This window comes from Mus pahari, chromosome 10 (genome assembly GCF_900095145.1).
Source record: "Mus pahari chromosome 10, PAHARI_EIJ_v1.1, whole genome shotgun sequence".
In the NCBI taxonomy this organism is placed as follows: domain Eukaryota; kingdom Metazoa; phylum Chordata; class Mammalia; order Rodentia; family Muridae; genus Mus; species Mus pahari.
The window spans coordinates 66,492,108-66,513,182 of record NC_034599.1 but is presented as its reverse complement, the minus strand read 5'-3'; the positions used below and the strand labels follow the sequence as shown (position 1 = coordinate 66,513,182).

The 21,075-nt window shown below is 48.1% G+C and overlaps 1 protein-coding gene across 4 annotated transcripts in view; it reads left to right on the top strand.

The window, feature by feature from the left end:
* Cgnl1 (cingulin like 1) overlaps positions 1-6,824 on the top strand; it is a 148,840-nt gene extending 142,016 nt beyond the window's left edge. For all 4 annotated transcript variants that reach the window (XM_021207347.2, XM_021207346.2, XM_029543545.1 and 1 more), the window contains 5 exons: positions 605-688; positions 1,443-1,567; positions 2,424-2,532; positions 2,765-2,928; positions 3,979-6,824. In XM_021207347.2, the coding sequence (XP_021063006.1) occupies positions 605-688; positions 1,443-1,567; positions 2,424-2,532; positions 2,765-2,928; positions 3,979-4,111 (615 nt within the window). In that variant the 3' untranslated portion in view covers positions 4,112-6,824. The remainder of the gene's footprint in view (positions 1-604; positions 689-1,442; positions 1,568-2,423; positions 2,533-2,764; positions 2,929-3,978) is intronic.
* The last annotated feature ends 14,251 nt before the right edge of the window (positions 6,825-21,075 follow it).

Genomic DNA, 21,075 nt, shown 5'->3' with positions numbered 1-21,075 from the left:
GAGTGAATCTAGTTGGGGTAATTTGAGCATCTCAAATCTCTTCAGATTGGGAAATAGGTTTGCTTGTGGTGTTCTAGCCTGTGGTAATATCTTCATTTTTGATGTTAGCAGTGTCTCTGTGCTGTAGTTGGCTTCGACACTTCCTTAAGACTACAAAACTGTGCAGCACATGTGGGCTCGCAGAGCTTCACAGAGGCTGGGAGCTAGGGCCTGAGCAGCTCAGATTCTATGGTACAGATATAGAAAGCACTGTTCCTAACTTTTTCAGATCAGGTACAGGTGACAATAAATCTTGTGGTACTAGGAACCTATGGTCTCTGAACCATAGGACATGGAGACCCAATAGGTCTTCATCCCTGGGACCAAAGATGAATATGGAAAGAGAGCAATTCTATATATATTGGCAGAGTTAGCTATAGTGACTGCTGTTATTTTTAGTTAGCTACCAATGGATCAAGGGCATCTAAGAAAAAGATCTTCTACTCAAGAGCAAGCAGAGAGATGGGTACCCTGCCTTCACAAAAGCCTGATTTTCTATTGGTTCTTTGTCAGTATAAAGAGTATGAAGACCAAGTTTCAACCCCTTTTGCTCTGCTTGTTGTAGATGGAGCAGATGAGGAGCGAGCTTCTTCAGGAGAAAGCTGCCAAGCAAGACTTAGAGTGTGACAAGATTTCCCTAGAGAGACAGGTGAGGACAGCTGGTTCCCTTAGTTCCTGGTATTCTCCTGTGGCAATGTGGTGGGGCTTTCCCTACCTCAGGGTCAGTGTGTGCGGCACTGAGGTGAGTGGTAGGATGAGACGCATGCTCAACCACAGTGTCAGCTCTTCTTAGAGGCTGAAGGGCTCAGCTGGCGGCCCAGGTCATTTTCATGAGAGGACAGAAGGCTCCAGTTCAAGGGGACTCCCTAACCGACAAGGTGGCTCACTGAGAAACTGGCCCCAGATGTCTGCAGTAGGGTGCAACACTTAAGGTAGATTCAGCAGTCGAGGAAGATTTTTACACAATATTTAGAAGTGGTTGACTACAGTCAGTGTTGAAAAAGCCATCAGCATGGGAGGGCACAATTCCAGTGTAAAGGGGACAGAAAGTAATCACATCATTAAAAAAGTAAGCGACTGAGAAGGATCAGTCAGACCAGTTCTTTCACAGACGTATTCATGTCAGTCCGCCACTGAAAAACACTGGGAGAGGGGCTCCTGCCCCATCCCTCCAGGCTCAGGAGACTCCACACACGCCAGCCCTTTCACCCAGGCTCAGAAGGCAACAGCTTAGAGTTTCTTCCTTTGGCCTGCTAAGACCTAAGTTCAAAGGTATTCTGTGGAACAGCCTCTAGAGACCCCTGTACCTAGGCACTGACCAAATTCCTCACTCTACCTAGTATGCTTCTGCCCAAAGAGCACGCCCCAACCCAGCCTCTTACAGGCTCCCTCTCTGATTCCAGAACAAAGACTTAAAGAGCCGGATTATCCACCTGGAAGGTTCCTACAGGTCCAGTAAGGAGGGCCTGGTGGTACAGATGGAGGCCAGGATTGCAGAGCTGGAGGACCGGCTGGAGAATGAAGAGAGGTAGGCCCAGCCTGGAGTGGGGCAGGGGGCCAGGTAGGCTCTGGCCATTCATTAGGCCTGGTGGGTTGGAGGCTCTCCCCCCACCCCTATCAGCCCCCATGGAAGGTAGAGTCAAACCCAGCCTCACCGTCATCTCCATTTTTCAGAGAAGAACAGCGAGCTCCACCAAGGTAGGCAGTGATAAGGTAGCTTGGCTGTGCACTGTGTGCGCCTGGCCAGAAACTCAGGAGTGGACTGTGGTTGGCCGCTGTCTGCATCTCATTAACAAAGCAGGCTACTTTGTAAACGGTTGAGTTTGAGCCAGGTTAGAGGCAGGGAGCTGCTGTGGCCCTGTGGGCAGGTGAATTCAAACAGAAGGCACCAACTACCTACCTGGAGTGGAGAGATCTTTCCACCGTGGGTATGAAAGATGTAAGACTCCTTCCCAACAAAATGATTTTTGAGTTAACCACGTAGTCCCAGCTAGAGCACATGCGTACACACACACTCACACTCACACACATACTGAACCTTCCTTGAAGGTTCCTGGAGTATAAGTACATGGTTTCAGTCAGATTTCTAACCCTGGCTGGTGTAGACCCCAAATACCAGCAGTGTGTGATTCTTTGCTTCCAACGTTAAGCTCAGCAGCAGGAGAATTTAGGACACTTCTAAGCTCTGGTCCTGCAGCCTTGGGAGAGCCTTGCCCTTCTTGGGGCTCCAGGTTCCCTCCTGTGTAGCTGTTTTTCTCTGACCCTGAGCTGACCAGGCACCTCTAGCTGGAGTGTCCCATCTCCTCCTCCAGCCTGGGCTCCCTGCAGTGCTGAGAATTAGAGGAATTAGAAAGTGTGTTCTGTGCTGCTTTCTCTACTCCCAGGGATCGGGCCAATCTGCAGCTCAACAACCGAAGGCTGGAGCGGAAGGTGAAGGAGCTGGTGATGCAGGTGGATGATGAGCATCTGTCACTGACCGACCAGAAGGACCAGGTGAGGCAGCCTCTGCCTTCTCTCTCCGATGAGAGTTTGTGTCCCAGGCCGGGACGTGCGTGCGGGGTGTGTATGCAGAGTCCCCTGTTCCACTCACCCTACAGATGTTCTCGCTTTTTCTGTGAGGCGGGGTTGCCTGGGAAGTAGGCGGGCCCCTGGCGTCTCCTGCTCTGGCTTTTCCAGCTCAGCTGGACATTGAGCTAACACTCAAGCTCCATCTTTCCTCATGCAGCTGAGCTTGCGCCTGAAAGCCATGAAGCGCCAAGTGGAGGAGGCTGAAGAGGAGATCGACCGACTGGAAAGTTCTAAGAAGAAGCTGCAGAGGGAGCTGGAGGAGCAGATAGGGGTGAATGAGCAGCTGCAGGGGCAGCTCAACTCTATGAAGAAGGGCTTAAGGTGGGTAGAGGTGGTGGCTGTTCCTACTTGTGTCACCCCTACCTGTTCAATAAGGTCTCACATAAGCCACCCTCATACCAGTGTTAGGCAGAGCTTGAGGCACAGAAGGATCAGAGTATCCCCACTACCATGGAAGAGCATCTCCTATCTGACGGGAGATCTCATTTACACCTTTCCAAGAATGAGGATCTTTCACACTGCTCTGAGGAAAGCTGAAGGGTGGGGCTAGAGAAGGGTCCCCTACCCCAGGACCAGTGTGGGGGGTATTGAGGTGAGGATTGAGTGTGGGTTCATGCCCACCCAGAACACTAGCCTTTTGTGGAGGCTGTCTGTGCCTGGACTTCAATGCCCGATGCTTCTGGTAGCTCTCACAAGCCGACAGCTCTACTCACATGTCTGCAGCCCACTGAGAATCCTACCACACGGGACTGAGAACTTGCCCCAAGCTCAGTGGTATGCTGCAACAGTGGGACTCGGTGGGCAAGAGATAATGTTCTGATAAACTATTAAGACATTATTGTATGAGGATGTGTTCTGATAAACTATTAAGACATTATTGTATGAGGATGTGGCTCAGTTGGTAGAGTGCCTCTCTCATAGGCAGAAGACCCTGGGTTCCGTCCCTAGCAGCCCATAAACTAGGTGTGTGAGCTATGATCTCGGTACTTAGGAGGCAGAGGCAAGAGGATCCATACCTCAAGGCCATTCTTGGCTATATAGTTAGCTTGAGGCCAGCATGGACTAGTTATATAAGACCCTGTCATAGAAGAAGAAAATGTTTTTTTGATACATAGTGAATCAGAAGCACCCTGACCAGCAGCCATGTTAGAGTTAGGCAGAAGGAGAAATCAGTTTTACTGTTGGTGGCTAACCCCACCAACATCGATCAGGAGTGATAGGCAGTTTGTACCTGTTGCTAAGACAAATGTCTGGTGCTGGTAAATTCATGCATATGGATGCAGGGCAGGAGCCCAACCTCCTTTCCTCCATCTCCAAATCAGAGACAAGGCCTAGCCAGGGTCCAGGAACATCTCCTTTGTGTTTCTGCAGGCTTAAGACACTGTCTAGTAAAGTACTGGATGACTCGGATGACGATGACCTCAGCAGTGATGCGGGAAGCCTCTACGAAGCCCCACTGAGCTATGCTTTTCCCAAAGACAGCACGATCACCAGCCAGATCTGAGTCTGCTTCCAGGCCCGTTGATCCTGACAGGACTCTGCAGCCATCTAGACAGAGCAGGAGGCACTAAATAGGGCTTGTGAATGGAGTCAGACCCACGGTTACCACCTCACATTCCTCCTGGGGCCTCTGTGTGGTTGAGTGACCTTGGATCTTAGATAGGGAGCTATTGAAGTTTCAGATGACCTAACTGGGACATTTAGGGGTAAGACAAAGCCCCATTGTGCACTGCTGTCTGCCATCACTCCTTCTCCTGCCCCGGGAAAGGTTCCAGTGCCAGCTGTAATGATATAGAAACACATAGGGATGAAATGATGTATAGACTGTACAGATTCTAAACCAGACCTTCTCAAGGACCTCTGTTCTCCTTTAGGATGTTCCAGAGCCTTTGGAGTGTGTGACTTCTTTGTAAAGTGCACACACTGATCTTGATTATCTTTTAAAATATGAAGCTACCAGATCTCAAGTATTAAGAAGCTAGAAGCAAAGGAGGGAGAATGAAGGCTACTCTGGAAACCAGAGGGGGTCAGACAGTAGGAATCGATAATTGGTTAGTATGGGAAACTGGCTCATTGATGGTTGGAGAAGGACACTTAGGCCAAGTCTGAGGCCTTGGTTGCTTATTTTATCTGAACCATGCAAAGGGTGGTTCCTATTCCCCATTGCTTTCAAGCAAGCAGAATGGGAGACAGATGAGATTTTTAACAAGTGCTGTGCTTCCTGAAGGACAAGAGCACTGTTGTTGCGTCTCCTTGGCCCTTTTCCTCCATGGCAGACCTCCAAGCAAAGCTCACTGAGGCCTGGAATTGGAGGAGTAGGAGGGGCCTGGAGACGAGGCCTATGGGCTTAGGTATGAGGGTGAAGAGGGAGGCATCCAGGAAGCTCATGGGGCAGGGGATGAGTAAGTGGGTGTGGGGCTGATGTAAGAAGGAATACAGAGACGTTCTTGAAAGCTGGGGGATGTGCAAGAAGGGCAGGGGGTGGGGGTTGAGCTGGAGTTTGGAATGATGGGAAGGAGGATTGGGAGTGCTTGCCATCTGAAGGGCTTTTTTGGGAAAAGGTGTCAGAAAGGCATGAGGTCCCAGGGCAAGCACATGATGCCAAGGTAGTTTGGGGAGGATGCTGGGCATCCCTGCATATCTCCTGGCCTACCCATGTCTCCTCATAACTGTGACAGTCACCTATGAAAGAGCCTAGCGAGTTGTCTATGTGTAAGGCAGAGGTGACAGGACGCTGAAGCCAAGACCCCAGGCTTCCTGATATGGGGACTCCTGGGGACCAGGTTACCAGAAGGTCCTGTTCACGGCAGGTCAGAGTTCACCCTACTAGATTTAAAGAGAAGGGATCTGAAAGATGAGCATTTGCTACCAGAGAACCAAGCCTTATTACACACCCTGAGAGCCACCGTCTCCCTCAACATAGCTGGGCACGGAGAGACATCTGTTTTCAGCCATTCTTCCATTTAACAAGTGCGTACTATCACCCATCAAAATGTGTCAGGCACAGACTTTGGCACTGGAAACACAGTGAATAGAAGTAAAAATGTTGGGCCAGAGATGCAGCTCAGCTGGGGCAATGCATGCCTAGCGTGCAGGAAGCCCTGTGTTTAATCCCCAACTCTATAAACCAGGTGTGGTGTGGTATGCCTGTGATCCCAACACTCAAGAAGTGGCAAGAGGAGGATCCAGAGTTCAAAGTCAGCCTTGGATACATATTGCAGGCCTAGGCCAACCTGGGTTATAGGAGACTCCATCTCAAAAAAAACCCAACCAACCCTGCCCTCCTGTAACCAGCCAGGAGAGTGTGGTGCAGTCTGAACCTCTCTATACCAGGCCTCAGAGAGCCTCTGTCCTCTTGGGAATGTGATAGCCTGAGATTGGTTGGCTGGTTCCCCAGAACACACAGGAATTCTTTGGCTCCTAGAATCTTCTCATGTCATCATTCGATACTTGCACTAAGCCTAGAGATGTCTCAGCCTGCTCATCCCAGAGTTTCGGGTGACAAAAATCAAGATCCTCGAGGAAGGGTGTTTGTTTTGGGCTTTGACAAAATCAGCCAGCCCTTATTCCAGTCAGTTCCTTCTGGTAGCCATGGGGCGAACTACGTGAAGGAAGATAGCTCCTGGAAGGGAGAGCAGAGGCCACCGCTGGAGACACTTGTAGAGTCCCTCACCCACGCCCCACGACCAGAGGAGGCTAGACAAGATGTGTGCAGTGTAGTCAGCGAGTGGCACAACACTAGACTGAGGTTTAGAGAGAGGTTTGTAAGTTCCAGGCTCATCTCATCCCTGGGACCCTGACAGGTGCATCCTGGGACAAGGTGGAGATTAGGGCTCCAGGTCCTCCTCAGCTCAAACCTGTTGAGCATTCCTTGGTCGTCTTATATATACATGTTTTTCTGTTTATTCCTTTAAGAACTAACCCTGCTCAAGAGTGTTTTCTTTAGCTAGCTTAAAAATATCTCGTGTAAAAACATACATGTTGCCAAATGCAATGTTGAGAAGACAATCACTATATGGCTTTTATAAATTTGGTTTTTTCCTGCTCTGGAATGTCATTCCACCATGACAGTTGGTATATTCTGGTGGGTCTTTTGGTAGGGATTGGTCACGATGCGTTGTCATGGGGAAGAGACATTTTTATCACAGCTACCTCCATGGGAATGACTTCATGGATAAAGCAAGATTTCCTTTCAATAAACTGTCACCTGACAGGAATCCTGGCTCTTGTATTCTTTTCTATCTTTTGATTTCTGTGGAGTTTGGGTGCTGTGTCACTGTGCAAGCATGAGGACCCGTTTGATCCCCAGAACCCACATACAAGAGCCAAGTGTAGTGGCATGCTCCTGTAATTCCTGGGGAGTTGGAGACAGGGATCTGGGGAGCTTGGTGGCCAGCCAGCTGTGTGGAACTAGTGAGGTACAAGCCAGAAAGAAAGCACCAGTGTATATGCTGGGAGCTACAGGCGTTGCCCAGGGCCACTCCGAGAGACTGTTGGGTGGTCAGCAGTGAATGCTGATGAAATGTTAGCCATGGATGACCTTGATGTGCTGAGCCCCAAATGGTTCGTTCCAGAAAATCACAAAGGGAAGTTACTCCAGCTTGACAACTGAGAATCAGACCCCCCCCCTTTCCTAAGGTTGGCTGCCTCCCCCGCAAACACAGTTGTGTGCTCTGTCGCTCTCATAACAGGCGCCCTACAGTCCCCATTTCACATGGAGCCGGAGCCACTGGGAAGGACTCACACTGGCCACTGTGTCCCCTCTGTCCCCCACTCTGACTTCAGGGAGCTGATCTCCACACCCCAGCTTCCAGAGATGACTGGTTTGACCTGGTTGCACGTGGAATCTGGGCATTTCTCTTGGGTGCAGCAATCTTGGGTGTGCTCCCTGGAACTTGGGGAGCCCACCGGTCCATTGTACCATGACGGTAGCCATGGCTCTCCAGATCCCTCAGACTCCTTCCTGAATTTTCTAGTACCACTTGCATTCTGTAGGTGCCCTTTGTTGAGCCCCTTTTGGATCACATCTGGTCCCATTTCTTGCCCCTCTCCCCCTCCCCCCCCCAGCTACTCTGCAGCTTTCCCTGGTCGAAAGCAGGAGCAACCCCGAATGTGAGATGTTTGAATTTTACAAGTTCCCAAAGCTTTCACAAGCTTTTGCAAGATCAGATACTGAGGTACAGTTTTATAATTTGTAAATAAAATCTCCCTGCCCAGCCAGCCATCTAACTTTCAGACTGATGTAGGTCTTTTCTCAGGATCCCCTGGCTGGGAGTGATATTCTATGTGGCTCCTGGTCCTGAGCTATCAGGAGGAACATGCTCAGGAAGCCCAGAGTGAAGGGAGAGAAAAAGCCAAAACAACAAAACCCCAAAAGCAAGTCCTCCCAGGACCGGCTGCCCTGCCTTCCCATCACATTCTTGACATTCCACCCTTGACCCCACTCATATTACCAGTAATCCTGACTCTTACACAACTCATTAGAATTTTTCCCTCTAATTAAAACAAAACAAAAACCCAGCTAAAAGCAAGTTCTTTTTAGGGGCTTAAGAGTTCCCAATCCAGAAATGCCTGGCCTTCCAGAGAGTCAACACACCTGGCCCTTGTTCTTGGACCTGTTAAACACTAACTTTTCTGTTTGTTGACCCAAGACTTGGTCTAAGTCTCCATAAAGCAACAATAATGAGAGGGAGGGAGGGAGAGAAGGGGGCGGGCACAAATGCGTGTTCTGGGTTTATAAAGATGAATATGTTCTGAAAGTCATTCAGCACAACAGCTTCTGTATGCAAGGAGGGCACAAGTGTCCCACAGGCGGATTCTGCCAGCTAGGTCTCACCACAGAGGGTCAACAACCTGCCAGAATGCCCGGGGCTTTCCTGAATAAACACAGCCCTTTCAGGAGGATGGTACAGACAAGGCAGGAACCCTGGTCTTGGCCTGTTGTACATTTTGCTGCTGGGTGCCCTTGGAGGAAGCAGCTAGTGCACCTATAGAACCTGCCAGCAGGGGGCAGGCGACAGCGTTAAGCAGTCTGGGCACCCTGGGAACTTATAACGTAATTAAAATTTTGTGGAGAACAGGGTGGTGTGGGTTCGCACCTTTAATCCCAGCACTCTGGGGGGCTGGTTAAGAGCACTGGCTGCTCTTCCAGAGGTCCAGAGTTCAAATCCCAGCAACCACATGGTGGCTAACCATCTATAATGAGATCAGATGCCCTGTTCTAAGGTGTCTGAAGACAGCTACAGTGTACTTACATATAATAAATAAATAAATCTTTTTAAAAAAATAATCCCAGCACTCTGGAGGCAGAGACAGGCTGATCAAGGCAAACCTGGTCTACAGAGTGAGTTCCAGGTCAGCCAGGGCAACACAGAGAAAAACAAACAAAAAACAACAAGAGTGGTGGCGCTAGGAGTTAGACACATAGCTGTTTGTTGTGGTTATGTCACGTTGATTGTCTGTTTCTTCTGCTTTGCTAAGCCCTCTGCTCAGCACTCCATCCTCCCTAGGTTGTGTGCTGTGTAGGGACCAGTGTATCCCTGACTGACTTGCCCTGCTCCACACATGGTGCGCAGACTCACAACCACCTTGGAGTGTGTCCTGGTGGACGAGGGAGGTGACCCAGACAGAGGCACACAAAACCCTGCCAGAGGCACAGGGCAGGATATGGACACTTAGGACTAAATCAGGGTCAGGCTCTGGAGTATGCTCTCTGCTCATCCCACCAACGTCACATGCCCAAGAAGACCCAGGCCGTTCATGCCATTCCCGAGCTGGGCTCCCACTGCCTTCCAATCCACCTGCATTCCAAATCACCCCTGTACCTTGTAGGTTCACACTTCTGCTGCCTGCCTGCTTCCACTTCGTACAGCCACTAGAGGTCGACAGAGATCACAGTCAACCTTTGTACGCGCGCGCGCGCGCGCACACACACACACACACACACACACACACACACACACACACTCCCCGCTCCTCTTTAGCTTAGTCTAACTGGTGACCCAGGGAGTTGGCAGCTGTGATCTTCAGAACCCTGTCTTTCTGGGATGTTCCCTGCTGACGCCCTAATCCTGGCTTCTCTGAGTCTGAGCCAGGTGGCAGGGCCACTCTGGGCCATCACTGGGCCCTATATTGTCTCGCTGATGGTATTTAGGCAACATCAGCAAGTCCCCAAGGGTGGGTGGTCCTTGCAGAATTTACTCACTCCCTCCGCCTCAAAGAATGCTTTGTGGTGAAAAACCTAACAGTGTTGTCACCAGACAGTGAGCAGATTCTGACAGCCTGAAATTCATAACTGCACGTGCAAATTGAAGCCAGCACACAGTCCTCACAGATCACTGAGTCAACTGAGCTCACAGTGAAACCTTTCCCTGCAGGGAGTGGGCTGCAGAGTCTCTACTAAGCTGGGGGAGTAGTCCTGGGAGAGGGGAGGGTAGTGCCCTGGCTCTCTGGATGGACTCACAGGGACCAACCCGTGTCCAGGCTAGCTGAATCCTGCAGGGCACAGAGAAAGCATGAGGTCTTTGGCGTGGGTGTGGCAGCTCATCTTGGGAGGAGTTGTCTCTGTCCCCAGCCTTTCCCAGGGGAAGTGAGACTCCACCTGTAGAGCAGGATTGTAGTGTGCTGTGGACTAGGAAGTAAGCATTGTGTGCACAGTTTGGGGAGGTGACAGGTGACCCTCTCCCATGATTCACAAAGCAGGAGGCACCACCTCAGAACCGCACAGTCTGCTCAACTTTGCCCGATAGTATTTTGAGGTAGTGAGAATAATTTAAAAAAAATTTTTTCCCCAGTCAGGGTCTCATGCAGCCGAGGGTGGTCTTGAACTTGCAATATAGCCAAGGATGACCTTGAACTCCTGATCCTCCTGCCTCCAGCTCACAGGTGCTAGGATTATAGCTATGTGACACCATGTCCAGTCATTCTATGACATTTGATTGAAGCCAAGATCTCATGTAGGCTGACATGGTAGGCAAGTGCTCTACCCGTGAGCCACATGACCTGGGGATAAGTCTTTATTTATAAACTCTCTTAACTGCAAAGATTGCAGTTAGACAAAACCTAGATTCCCTTTCATGTGCCTGGGAACAGGTACAGAGAGAAATTTTGTCCAAGGTCATCGGCAAGCACACAGTGAAATCACACAGGTCCATTGTTCTTGCCAGCCTAGCAGAGCCTTGCACCGGGCGGGCCTCCGCTCTTTGCGTTGCTCTCCCCAGTAAGTGCTGCACAGAGGCTGGGTGGGTGGTTTGCTGAGACCACTAGCCCCTGGCCTCTCAATGGAAGTCTGTATTTGGAGCCTAAGACCTTTGAGTGTAAGACAGACAGCCTGGCCTCCTACTCTCTGAAGATCCCTTCCGTGCCACCTGCATGCCACCTGCATGCCACCAGCCCCTCTTACTGACAGTGCCCTGTGTGGCTTGTCTAGGTCAGGTTTGCTTCCTAGAAATGAGCTTGGAGAGCGGGAGAAACTTGAAGCCTTCTTTGGTATGAGAATAGAGTATACCCCTTAACTCCTGATTTATATGTGGATAGCTGGCTGAACATCATTCACTTCCTGAAATTGGGTTGTAGAGGAAATAAATCAACCCCTCTGTGGTCTCCTAGACCTTAGCTTATGTCTGTATGCTTCATTGCTTCTGAAGTTCTTTGGTGCTTATCAAAGTCCAGTGACCCCCCTCAAGGTCCTGTGCAAAGACCAAGCATGTGCAAGGTAAATATCTGGGCTTTCACCACTTGTAAGAGAAAGTGATGTGGAGGCTGGAAACCTTGGCACCACCTCCAGTCGGCACCCGGGCACATCACATGACTTTCAGGGGTGCCTCTGTCTATCTAGAGCTTGCTTCTCACACAGTAAGAGTCCCAGGAACATTGCTTCAACATCAGGAACAGACTTTTAAGGCTCAAAATATGAAGAAGACAAAAATAGATGCCATAACAGTGCTATATCAGATCACTGGGAATTTCTAAAGGGTTTTTGGTTCATTACGCTGAGGTATCAACAACTAGCTACACTCAATAGCTGCTAAGCTGGGCAAGTTAGCATGTACCTGTGAGTCCAGCACCTCAAGAGCTGGGGCTTCCAACTCAGGCATAATCCAGGCATGAATAGAAACATCACCTTCCAAGGTAGAGTTAAATATCATTATGCTTGTCCTGCAAGAAATGGCTAAAGAAGCCCTGCATCTGGAAGCTACTATTATAAAATAAAGGCACAAAAGATCAAAACTGACCGAGCAAAGCAGGGCCACAGACAACTGGAAGAGAAAGGGGCCAAGTCACATCACTACAGACAACCTCCAAGCCACCAAAAATATCCTAATGCCAAACAGAAAAGTCTATGAAGCAACCAAGAGACAACCAAATTTGCAGGAACAAGTATTCATCATGTTATAATAATCTTAGAAATACCTGGATTAAAATCTCTGATCCAATGATATAAAACAACTAAATAGAACCAAACTCACCTCTATGCTGCCTGCAAGAAACTTGTTTTGTTTCACCATGAATGGCACATGAACTGAAAGTGCAGGGTCAGGAAAAGAGGGCACATTAGACTGAAAACCCCAAAGTGAACAGGAATAGATCTACCTTTATCAGATAACCCATTCTAAATTAGAAGCTGCTAAAAGACAAAGCAGGCCACTGTGTAACAATAAAGGAATAGATTTGACAAGGGGGTGGGGGGGTCACTAAGACATAGGGATGTAGTGATGAAGCACAGAATTATATACAACAAACTTTATTAGACCTGGAAAGAGAGAACGGAGCCTAATATAGTAATAGTTAGGTCCTTCAATACCTTACTTTTATCAATGGAGATCATCAGGCCAAATAAATGAATAAATGGGCAAGGCTATAGAACAAACGGATCTAACAGTGATTTACAAATAATTCAACCAACATCTTCAGAACTTCCATATTTAGAAATTATATATGTTATGTTTAATTTTAAGGGTATGAGTCTATAGGTGTGTGTTTGTATGTGCATATGAGTTCAGTGCCAGCAGAGGTCAGAGAGGACCTAGGGTCACCTGGATCTGTAGTGTCACCTGTGGTCGTGAGCTGCCTGATGTGGGTGCTGAGAATTAAAACTCCAGGGCTCTGCACGATCATCCAGTGCTCCTAACCACTGTGCCATCTCTCCAGCCCCAGGACTTACATTCTTTACCTCCATGGAACAGTCTCAGGCTACCACCCAAGTCTCAACAAATTCAAAAAAGTCACAATTCACGCCAGGCCTATTTCTACAAGCACAATGGAATAAAACTAGAAAACCAAGAGGAGAAATATCAGAAAATTCTGAATACAGGGAGATTAGATATGTTCCTGAATTACCATTGGGTCAATGAAGAAACAAGTTAAAAATATGCTTGTGATAAATGAAAATGAAAATGTTGCGGTATGGCCAGGTTTCTAGGCAAGCAAAGCAGTAGTAAGAGGAAGTTTATAGGAATAGCACCTACATGAGAACGTGGGAAGAAACAGCCTAATAATACCCCTCAAAGAACAAAGCAAATCCCAGGGCAGAGGGCACAGGGTAAGGAAGACCAGAGCAAGAGTGAGCACACAGAAGCTGGGGAAACGGATCAGAGCAAGAGCGATCACACAGAAGCCAGGAAAACAGATCAGAGCAAGAGCGAGCACACAGAGGCCGGGGAAACAGATCAGAGCAAGAGCGATCACACAGAAGCCGGGGAAACCAGATCAGAGCAAGAGCGAGCACACAGAAGCCGGGGAAACAGATCAGAGCAAGAGCGAGCACACAGAAGCCGGGGNAGAGCGAGCACACAGAAGCCGGGGAAACCAGATCAGAGCAAGAGCGAGCACACAGAAGCCGGGGAAACAGATCAGAGCAAGAGCGAGCACACAGAGGCCGGGGAAACAGATCAGAGCAAGAGCGAGCACACAGAAGCCGGGAAAACAGCACAAAGGAGCCAGAAAAATGGCTCAGCAGATAAAGGCGCCTGCCGCCTGCCAAACCTGATGACCTGAGTTTGATCCACAGGACCCATGTAGTGAGAGAGAACAAATTCTTAAAAGTTATTCTAACTTACACACACACACACACACACACACACACACACATAGTGACATGCATATGCCTACACACGTGAACATACACTCATACACAAATAAATGAGTGGAAATTTTAAGAAGCACAAAGGGTTAACAAGACAAAACAAACAAAAACATAAACCAGTTGGTTTTCTGAAAGAATAAACAAAACAATCCAAAAATTCTGGAATATGATCAAGAGACCACACCTAAAAATCAAAGAGATAGGAGTTGAGGGAAACGTGAAAGACGTTTACTTGAGGAAATTATAGCAAAAACCTCTCAAATCTAGAGAAAGAGACATCCAAACACAAGAGACATTTAGACCCCAGATAGACATCAGGGAACGTCTCCAAGATACATGATATCTTATGGTGAAGATGCCTAAACCACAATCAAAAGGCTACAGGAGAAAAATGCCAACTCTCTTTCAAGAGGCAGAAAGACCAAATAACATCAGATCTTTCATTAGCAAAACTCTCCAGGCCAGGAAAGCATGAACTAATATATTTCAAGCCCTCAAAGGAAATAACTGCCAATCACAATTGCTAGGCCCAACAAAGCTACCTTTTAAAAAATAAAAGAAGAAATAAGGACAGCTGAAGAACCAAAGCAGTTTGTGACCACCAAAGCCAGCACTGCAGAAGATACTTCATCGAGAAAGAAGAACAGTCTCAACCACAATTCCAGGTTTTAATCAATTATTATGGGGAAGTCGAGATGAGAATTCCAAACAGCCACTCAAATTATGTCCACAGTCAAGAGCAGAGAGAATCAATGCATGCATCACACGTACTCACTCACTTGATTGCTTGTGCTCAGCTCTATTTCTTGACTCTTGCATATTTCGGGACTCCATGCCTAGGGAATGGTACCACCCACACTGGTCTGGGTTTCTCACACCAATTAAGACAGTCTCTCACAGTCATCCTCATAGGCCAAACCAGCGTTGGCAAATCTTCATTGAGACACTTCCTAGGTAATTCCAGGCTGTGTCAAGTTGACAAGTAAAGCCATCCATCACATGGGGTAGTGTCCTTTATATGCTATTGTGGAGGTATATTTTTATAAAGTATGTGATTTGTCTATTCTTTGCCTTTTAATGTTATATATTAAGTCTATGTAAGTTTTATGTGGCCTCTCAGAGAACATGCAAATAGCATAATAGGTTAAACAGTCCCCCATCCTATGGCCCAAACATTTTGGTTTCTATGTCTTCCAAGGCAGCATTTTCATGTTCCCAGAGTTTCTAGGTGCAACAGAAAAGTAAAGCTGGAGAGATGGTTAAGGAAGGGTTAAGAGTACTGGCTAGTCTTCCAGAGGATCCAGGTTTAGTTCTCAGCACCCACATGGCAGCTCACAACTGTCTAGAACCCTAGGTCCAAGGACTCCACCCACTTCTGGTCTCTGCAGGCACTGCACACACAGTGCACATAAATGCTGGCAAAACACTCCTACACATAAAATATATTTTAAAATAAACAAGAAGAAACAAAGAAAAAGTTAGGCGGTAGTGGTGCATGCCTCTAATCCCAGCAATTGAGAAGCATAAGCAGGTGGGTTCTCTGAGTTCAAGGCCAGCATGGTCTACATAGTTTGTTCCAGGCTAGCCAGGGCTACACAGAGAAACCCTGTCTCAACTGCCCCATGCCTCCAAAGAAAAGAAAGAAAGATAGAGTCAATTTGAAGTCAGATGATGGCATACTCCCGTAATCCGAGCACTTGGTGGGTAGAGGCAGGAGAGTAAGGTGTTCAAGGTCATTTTTTGGTACGTAGTGAATTCCAGGCCAGCCTGGGATACATGAGACACTGTCTCAAAACCATCATTAGCAACAAAAAGGAGTTGAGAGGATTTCACAAGGGAGAAAGTGCGGATCCTGGGACTGGGAGCCCTGGGGGTGACGCCTCCCTTTGTGAGAGTCCTACCTGCCCTGGGACTGCTCACCAAAAGGACTGTAACTAGGCCCCAGGACTCATGCACCAGTGAGGTGGCCCCCGAAGTAATTTGGCTCATGAAGGTTGTCTTTTCCAGTGACTGTAACACCAGCAACACAAAAGGAGCACTTCTAACAAGGGTGAGGAGGTTTGCTAGAGACCCAGTCCTGCAAAGGCCAAATCCCCATATGTGAATCCAAGACACTGGGTGAACTGTCTTCTCCACTTACCTCCTCCTCTTTTGACAACCGGCTTCAGGTCTCCTGTTTGGTTTTGGGAGCTCTGGGTCTCTTGCTCACCCTCCGAGTCTTAGGACCAAAAATCAACTCTCGGGGAAGAGGAAGTCAGGGCAGGAACTCAAACGGGGCAGGACCCTGGAGGTAGGAGCTGACGCAGAGACCTCGGAGTGCCAATTACTGGCTTGCTTGACTTGGCTTGTTCAGCCTGCTTTTTTATAGAACCCAGGACCACCTCCCACATTAATCACTAATTAAGAAAATGCCCTACAGGCTTGCCCACAGCCTGATCTCATGAAGACCGTCTCTTAATCCAGACCCCCCTCCTCTCAGATGACTCTAGTTTGCATCAAGCTGAATGAAACGACCTAGCACAGTCTCTTAGTAGTTTCGAGTCCCCCTCTTGTCTGGAGTCTCACATGAGACTTGGGATATCTCTACCCAAACAGTCCACAGTGGGTTGAAACCATAGAGACTCCAGCCAAAGAAAACACTGAGGGTGGGGCCCAAGGGGGTGAGTGGCTGGGATAAGAGCTATTACAGTGTTGGCCTCATCTTCCTGAGATGACCACAGGTTTGAAGAAGAAGACTGTGAGAGAGAGCATCGGTAACTATTATCAGCGGCAACTGTGGCACTCACGTTTTCTGCAGGCTACAGGGTTCCCTGCGTGCTCTTTAAGCGGAAAGCAGTGAAAGGCTTTTCCGGGTTACCTGTAGAGTCCTGGTGTAAGACATTCCAGTAGCTAGCAGGGGGAGCTGATGGCCTCTTCTGGCCCGCCCATCAGTGGCAGAGTCCCAAGAAGACCATACCAAGGTTTCTTTTGCCAGGGTCACTTCGTGCTCCTCTGTTCGCTTCTGTTCTAACGAATCTGATCCCAGCGTTTGCCATGAGCCCCAGTTTTGATAGTTCCTTTAAAGAGAATTTGCTGTATGCTTGCTTTGCAACAGCCAATGCTGGGACAAAGAGGGCTCAGATGCTGGGCTTTGATGGGTCAGAAACACCCACTAAGAACTCATTATTAAGTAAAAATTAAGTTTTGATTCACAGAAAAACGAAGTGTGAGGTTCAAAATGTAAATGACCATATCTGCCACAGCAATCAATCGGAGAAGGCTTCCTGGAAGACGTGGTGTCTGAGAGGGCCCGAAAATAGGTGAAGTCTTGGAGCCTTTTATTTTGTAATAATCACCTTCCCAGTGAACGAATCTTTAGAAATGTGAACACAGGGGTGACGATTGGACCTCAACTGCATTAGAGCCCAGGATAAATGGAGAATGATTGAAGATGCAGTTGGAAAAGATTTGGAGCCGTGTTCTGTGTGCGTACAATGTGTGGGTGGTATGCGTGCCTACAGAGAGGCCAGAGGTACACATATGTGCGGCAGCGCCTAGCTTTTTATGTGGGCTCTTGGGATCAGAGCTCAGGTCCTTATACTTCTCCTCCAAGGGCTTCACAGAGCCATCTCCCTGGCTCCTGGCACCATAATTTTTGAGGAGCTTAAATGCCATCCCCAGGCTTCATCTTCCCTGAGAAGGGGATGAAATTTTTTTTAACACAACTGGAGAGTTTTAGTTTTTATATTTTAAATGTTTAATCACATTGATTGATCGATTGATTGCATATGTGTGGGTGCATGTGCCAGATTTCTTATGTGGAGGTCCCAGGGACACCTTGTGGCAATGAGTTCTTTCCTTCCCCTATGTGGGTCTTGGGGATTTGAACTCGGGCCATGAGGTTTGTCAAAAAGCCCCTTTGACTGCTCCTAAAACTTGAATGTGCCTCAGAATAACCTTGAGGATTTAAGACAAGCTGTTGGTCCCAGGCCCTACTGTTAAAACCCTTTGGATTAAATTTCCCATCTGGTCTTTGTCAATATAGCCACTGGGTGGCAGCAGAGAGCACAGCAGTTACCCCAGGGTGAACACCGCAGAGACAGACTAAGGCTGTTTCTGCTTTAGGTCTTCCATATCAATCAAGGCCAATCAGCCACAGCATTAGGCTTCCCAGAATCCAAGGGGCAGTGTGGATGGAAGCTATTGGTGGGTCATCCCTTGTGCTTTCTGTAGATATCTTCTCTCACTCCCAATCCAAACACCCTCTATCAGCGGGGTGTGGTGGCGCACACTTTTAATCCCAGAACTCGGGAGGCAGAGTCATGCGGATTTCTGAGTTCGAGGCCAGCCTGGTCTACAAAGTGAGTTCCAGGACAGCCAAGGCTATACTGAGAAACCCTGTCTTGAAAAAACAAAAACAAAAAACAAAAAAACCCACCCTCTATCAGGTCCCTAGAACTTTCTACAAGCCCCGCCTGTAGGAAGAGGGCAGATCTGATAGCTCCCAAGGTCACACAGAAAGGTCATGGATGTAAAGCGGACAGGACACTCTACTGCTGACAGATTGGGACAAATTTGGAAGTGATGGGCAAATTTCCTTAGCAACAGCCAGGAAGCTGAATCCCGGTGAAGGTGGGCTCTTCCTCCGTGTAGGAAGCAGCTAGGGACAGATAGGAACAGCCTAGCCCTACTTCCTTAAAGAAGGAAAGGGGACTAAAACACACTTGGGTTCTGGCTTTAGCGGCTTGGGAAGGCAGCGACAGTCTTGGAATAGGGGAGGGGGAGGGGTTGTTAGTCGGCTATAGTTGCTGGCAGCTATTTTATACTAACACATTGTTTGCTACTAGGTATTTGGGGATAAACAGAGCCTTCTGTGGGCAAGGGGGTGGAGGTTCAACAGCCCTGGGTGCTGATGCAGTGAGGGGAGTTAGAGTTTGGAGAGGGAACCATACAGTCCAAGAGGGTCAGGCTAGTCCAGGGTCACGGAGACTTTCTGCTGGCAGCCATGTCTCAGCAGAGGCCAGCTCCCACAAGGCCATAGTACTACAGTCAGCCAGGCGTAAGACCGTATCCTGCCATGTTTATCAAGCATCTGTCACGCCCATTCTGTCACCCAGGACTCCTCCCTGCTGGCTGCCCCAGGGCCATCCTGGGAAGGTGTGGAAGTCTGTCCTCCTATTCGAGTTTCTGGTGATTAGTCAATGGTGAGCAGAGTCATGGTCCAAGCTTTGAGGCCCAGGTCAGTCCTCTCCCTCTGCTTCCTTGTGGCTCCACTCCAAGCTCCCTTTGAAAAGTTAGTTCCCAGGGTGTTTCAGAAGTGGCACTTGCTATTGCATGTGACTGCCTTCTGGGCTGGCAACAGTCATCAAGGCTTCTCCCTCCCTCACGGAGGCTTTTTATTGAAAGAGACTGCTGGATGAGGTGGCATGTGCCTATAGTTTCAGTCCTCAGGAGGCTGAGGCAGATGGTTATGAGTTCAAGGCCAGCCTGAGCTATATAAGAGCTTATCTCAAAAAGCAATGAAGTTGGAGGGAGAAAGAGAAGGGGAGGAGAAGGGAGGGAGGAGGCAGAGAGGAAAGAGGCAGGGTGGAGCAAGAGAGTAGAGAGGAGGAGGAAAGAGAGGAAAGAGGGAAGGAGGGAGAAAATTTAAAAACATTTTTAAGATTTATATTTTTGTTGGTATTTTGCTGGTATATATTCATATGCACAATGTGCATGCAATACCAACAATGACCAGGAGAGGGCATTGGGTCCCTGGACCTGGAGTTACCAATGATTGTGAGCCGCCATGTGGCTACTTAGCACTGAATCCCAGATCCTCTTCAGGAACAAGTGCTCTTCACCACTGAGCCAACTTTGATTCCCTTTTAATTAATTCACAGGATGATTTACTTGTAGAGCTGTGGGTGGAGGTGGGTCTGGAGCTGAGTGCCCTACTACTGAGGTGTATTCTCTCCATTTTTTTTTTTTTTTTTTTTTTTTGGTTATTTTCGAGACAGGGTTTCTCTGTGTAGCCCTGGCTGTCCTGGAACTCACTTTGTAGACCAGGCTGGCCTCAAACTAAGAAATCCACCTGCCTCTGCCTCCCGAGTGCTGGGATTAAAGGTGTGCGCCACCACGCCTGGCTTCATCTCTTCATTTTTACAATTTTAAAAATTGAGACAAGGTATTGGTAACTTGCCTGGTTTAGCCTTCAACTTGCCCTATATAGCTAGGTAGGTCTCAAACTTGTGATCCTCCTGTCTCAGGCTTTCAATTAGCTAGGATTACGGGCATGTGCTACTATTCGGGACCAGTTACATAAATTTAACATCTAGAATTTCATAATTGGTATTTGAACTTAATCTGGTTTAAAGTCAAACCTTTCTCTTATTTAAGTTTTTGCCTCTTAAATAGCCAAGAGTTATTTAATTTTAGCAAAAATAGTTGATAATTGCACTGTGAGAGTGTAATGGGTGTGTACAGTGTACGTCAGTGTTTTCCTTAGACTTGGATTCAATAGCAATCTACAAACACCGTAAGTGTCTGGTTCTAGATTTAATTTCCCTGAGTTGGGAGGAGACCCTGAAAACAAGGAGGGCTATAAGAAACATTGGTTTCTCCTTAGATCCATTTTTTGAAGTCTCCAAAGTGTTGGTTTTAATTCCTGAACACCCTGTCCCTCTGAAGGATGCTTCTGCCCTGTGCACAGATGCGAGACCAGGTTTGTGTACAGAGACTTGAATCCCTGAGTCCGGGAGCAGGATGCTGGGCTGCTCATGCCTTGTGATGACCTTCATTGCTAACTTGACCGTGTTTTCCAGTCACTCTGTGCATGTCTGGGACAGCGCTTGCAGCTAGGTTTGACTGAGTTGCAAGACACACCTTAAGGGCAGGAGACACCATTCCATGAGTGCAGAGCCAGACTGAACAGAAAGGAGACAGAGCTGAGCACCGTCGTTCATCTCTCTACTTTCTGACACTGGACATATCTGACTAGCCACCTCCAACTCCTGCCACCACAAAGAGCTGGATCCCCTCAAACTGTGAGCCAAAAGAACCCCCCCCCCGGCCCTCCTTAAGTAGCCTTCGTATGGTGTTTCCCCATAACAAAAGAGACCTTGATTAACTAACACAAGTCTTCTTGACTTTCTCTCCAGAAGATACCATTTCTGACCTGCCCTGGCAGTGCCCTGCTAAGGCTCAGTTGCTGATGGGCTGCCCTTGGGGAGGTCATATTACAGAGGTCTGGCCTAGAGTGTAACTTGACCATATATTACCTTTCTTATTGAGTTTTAATGGTGTGAGTGTACGTGCATGTACATGTGCATCATGTGTGCAGACATGTGCATTTGTGTGTATATGTACATACACACACACACACACACACACACACACACACACACACACACACACCCCTGAGGGTG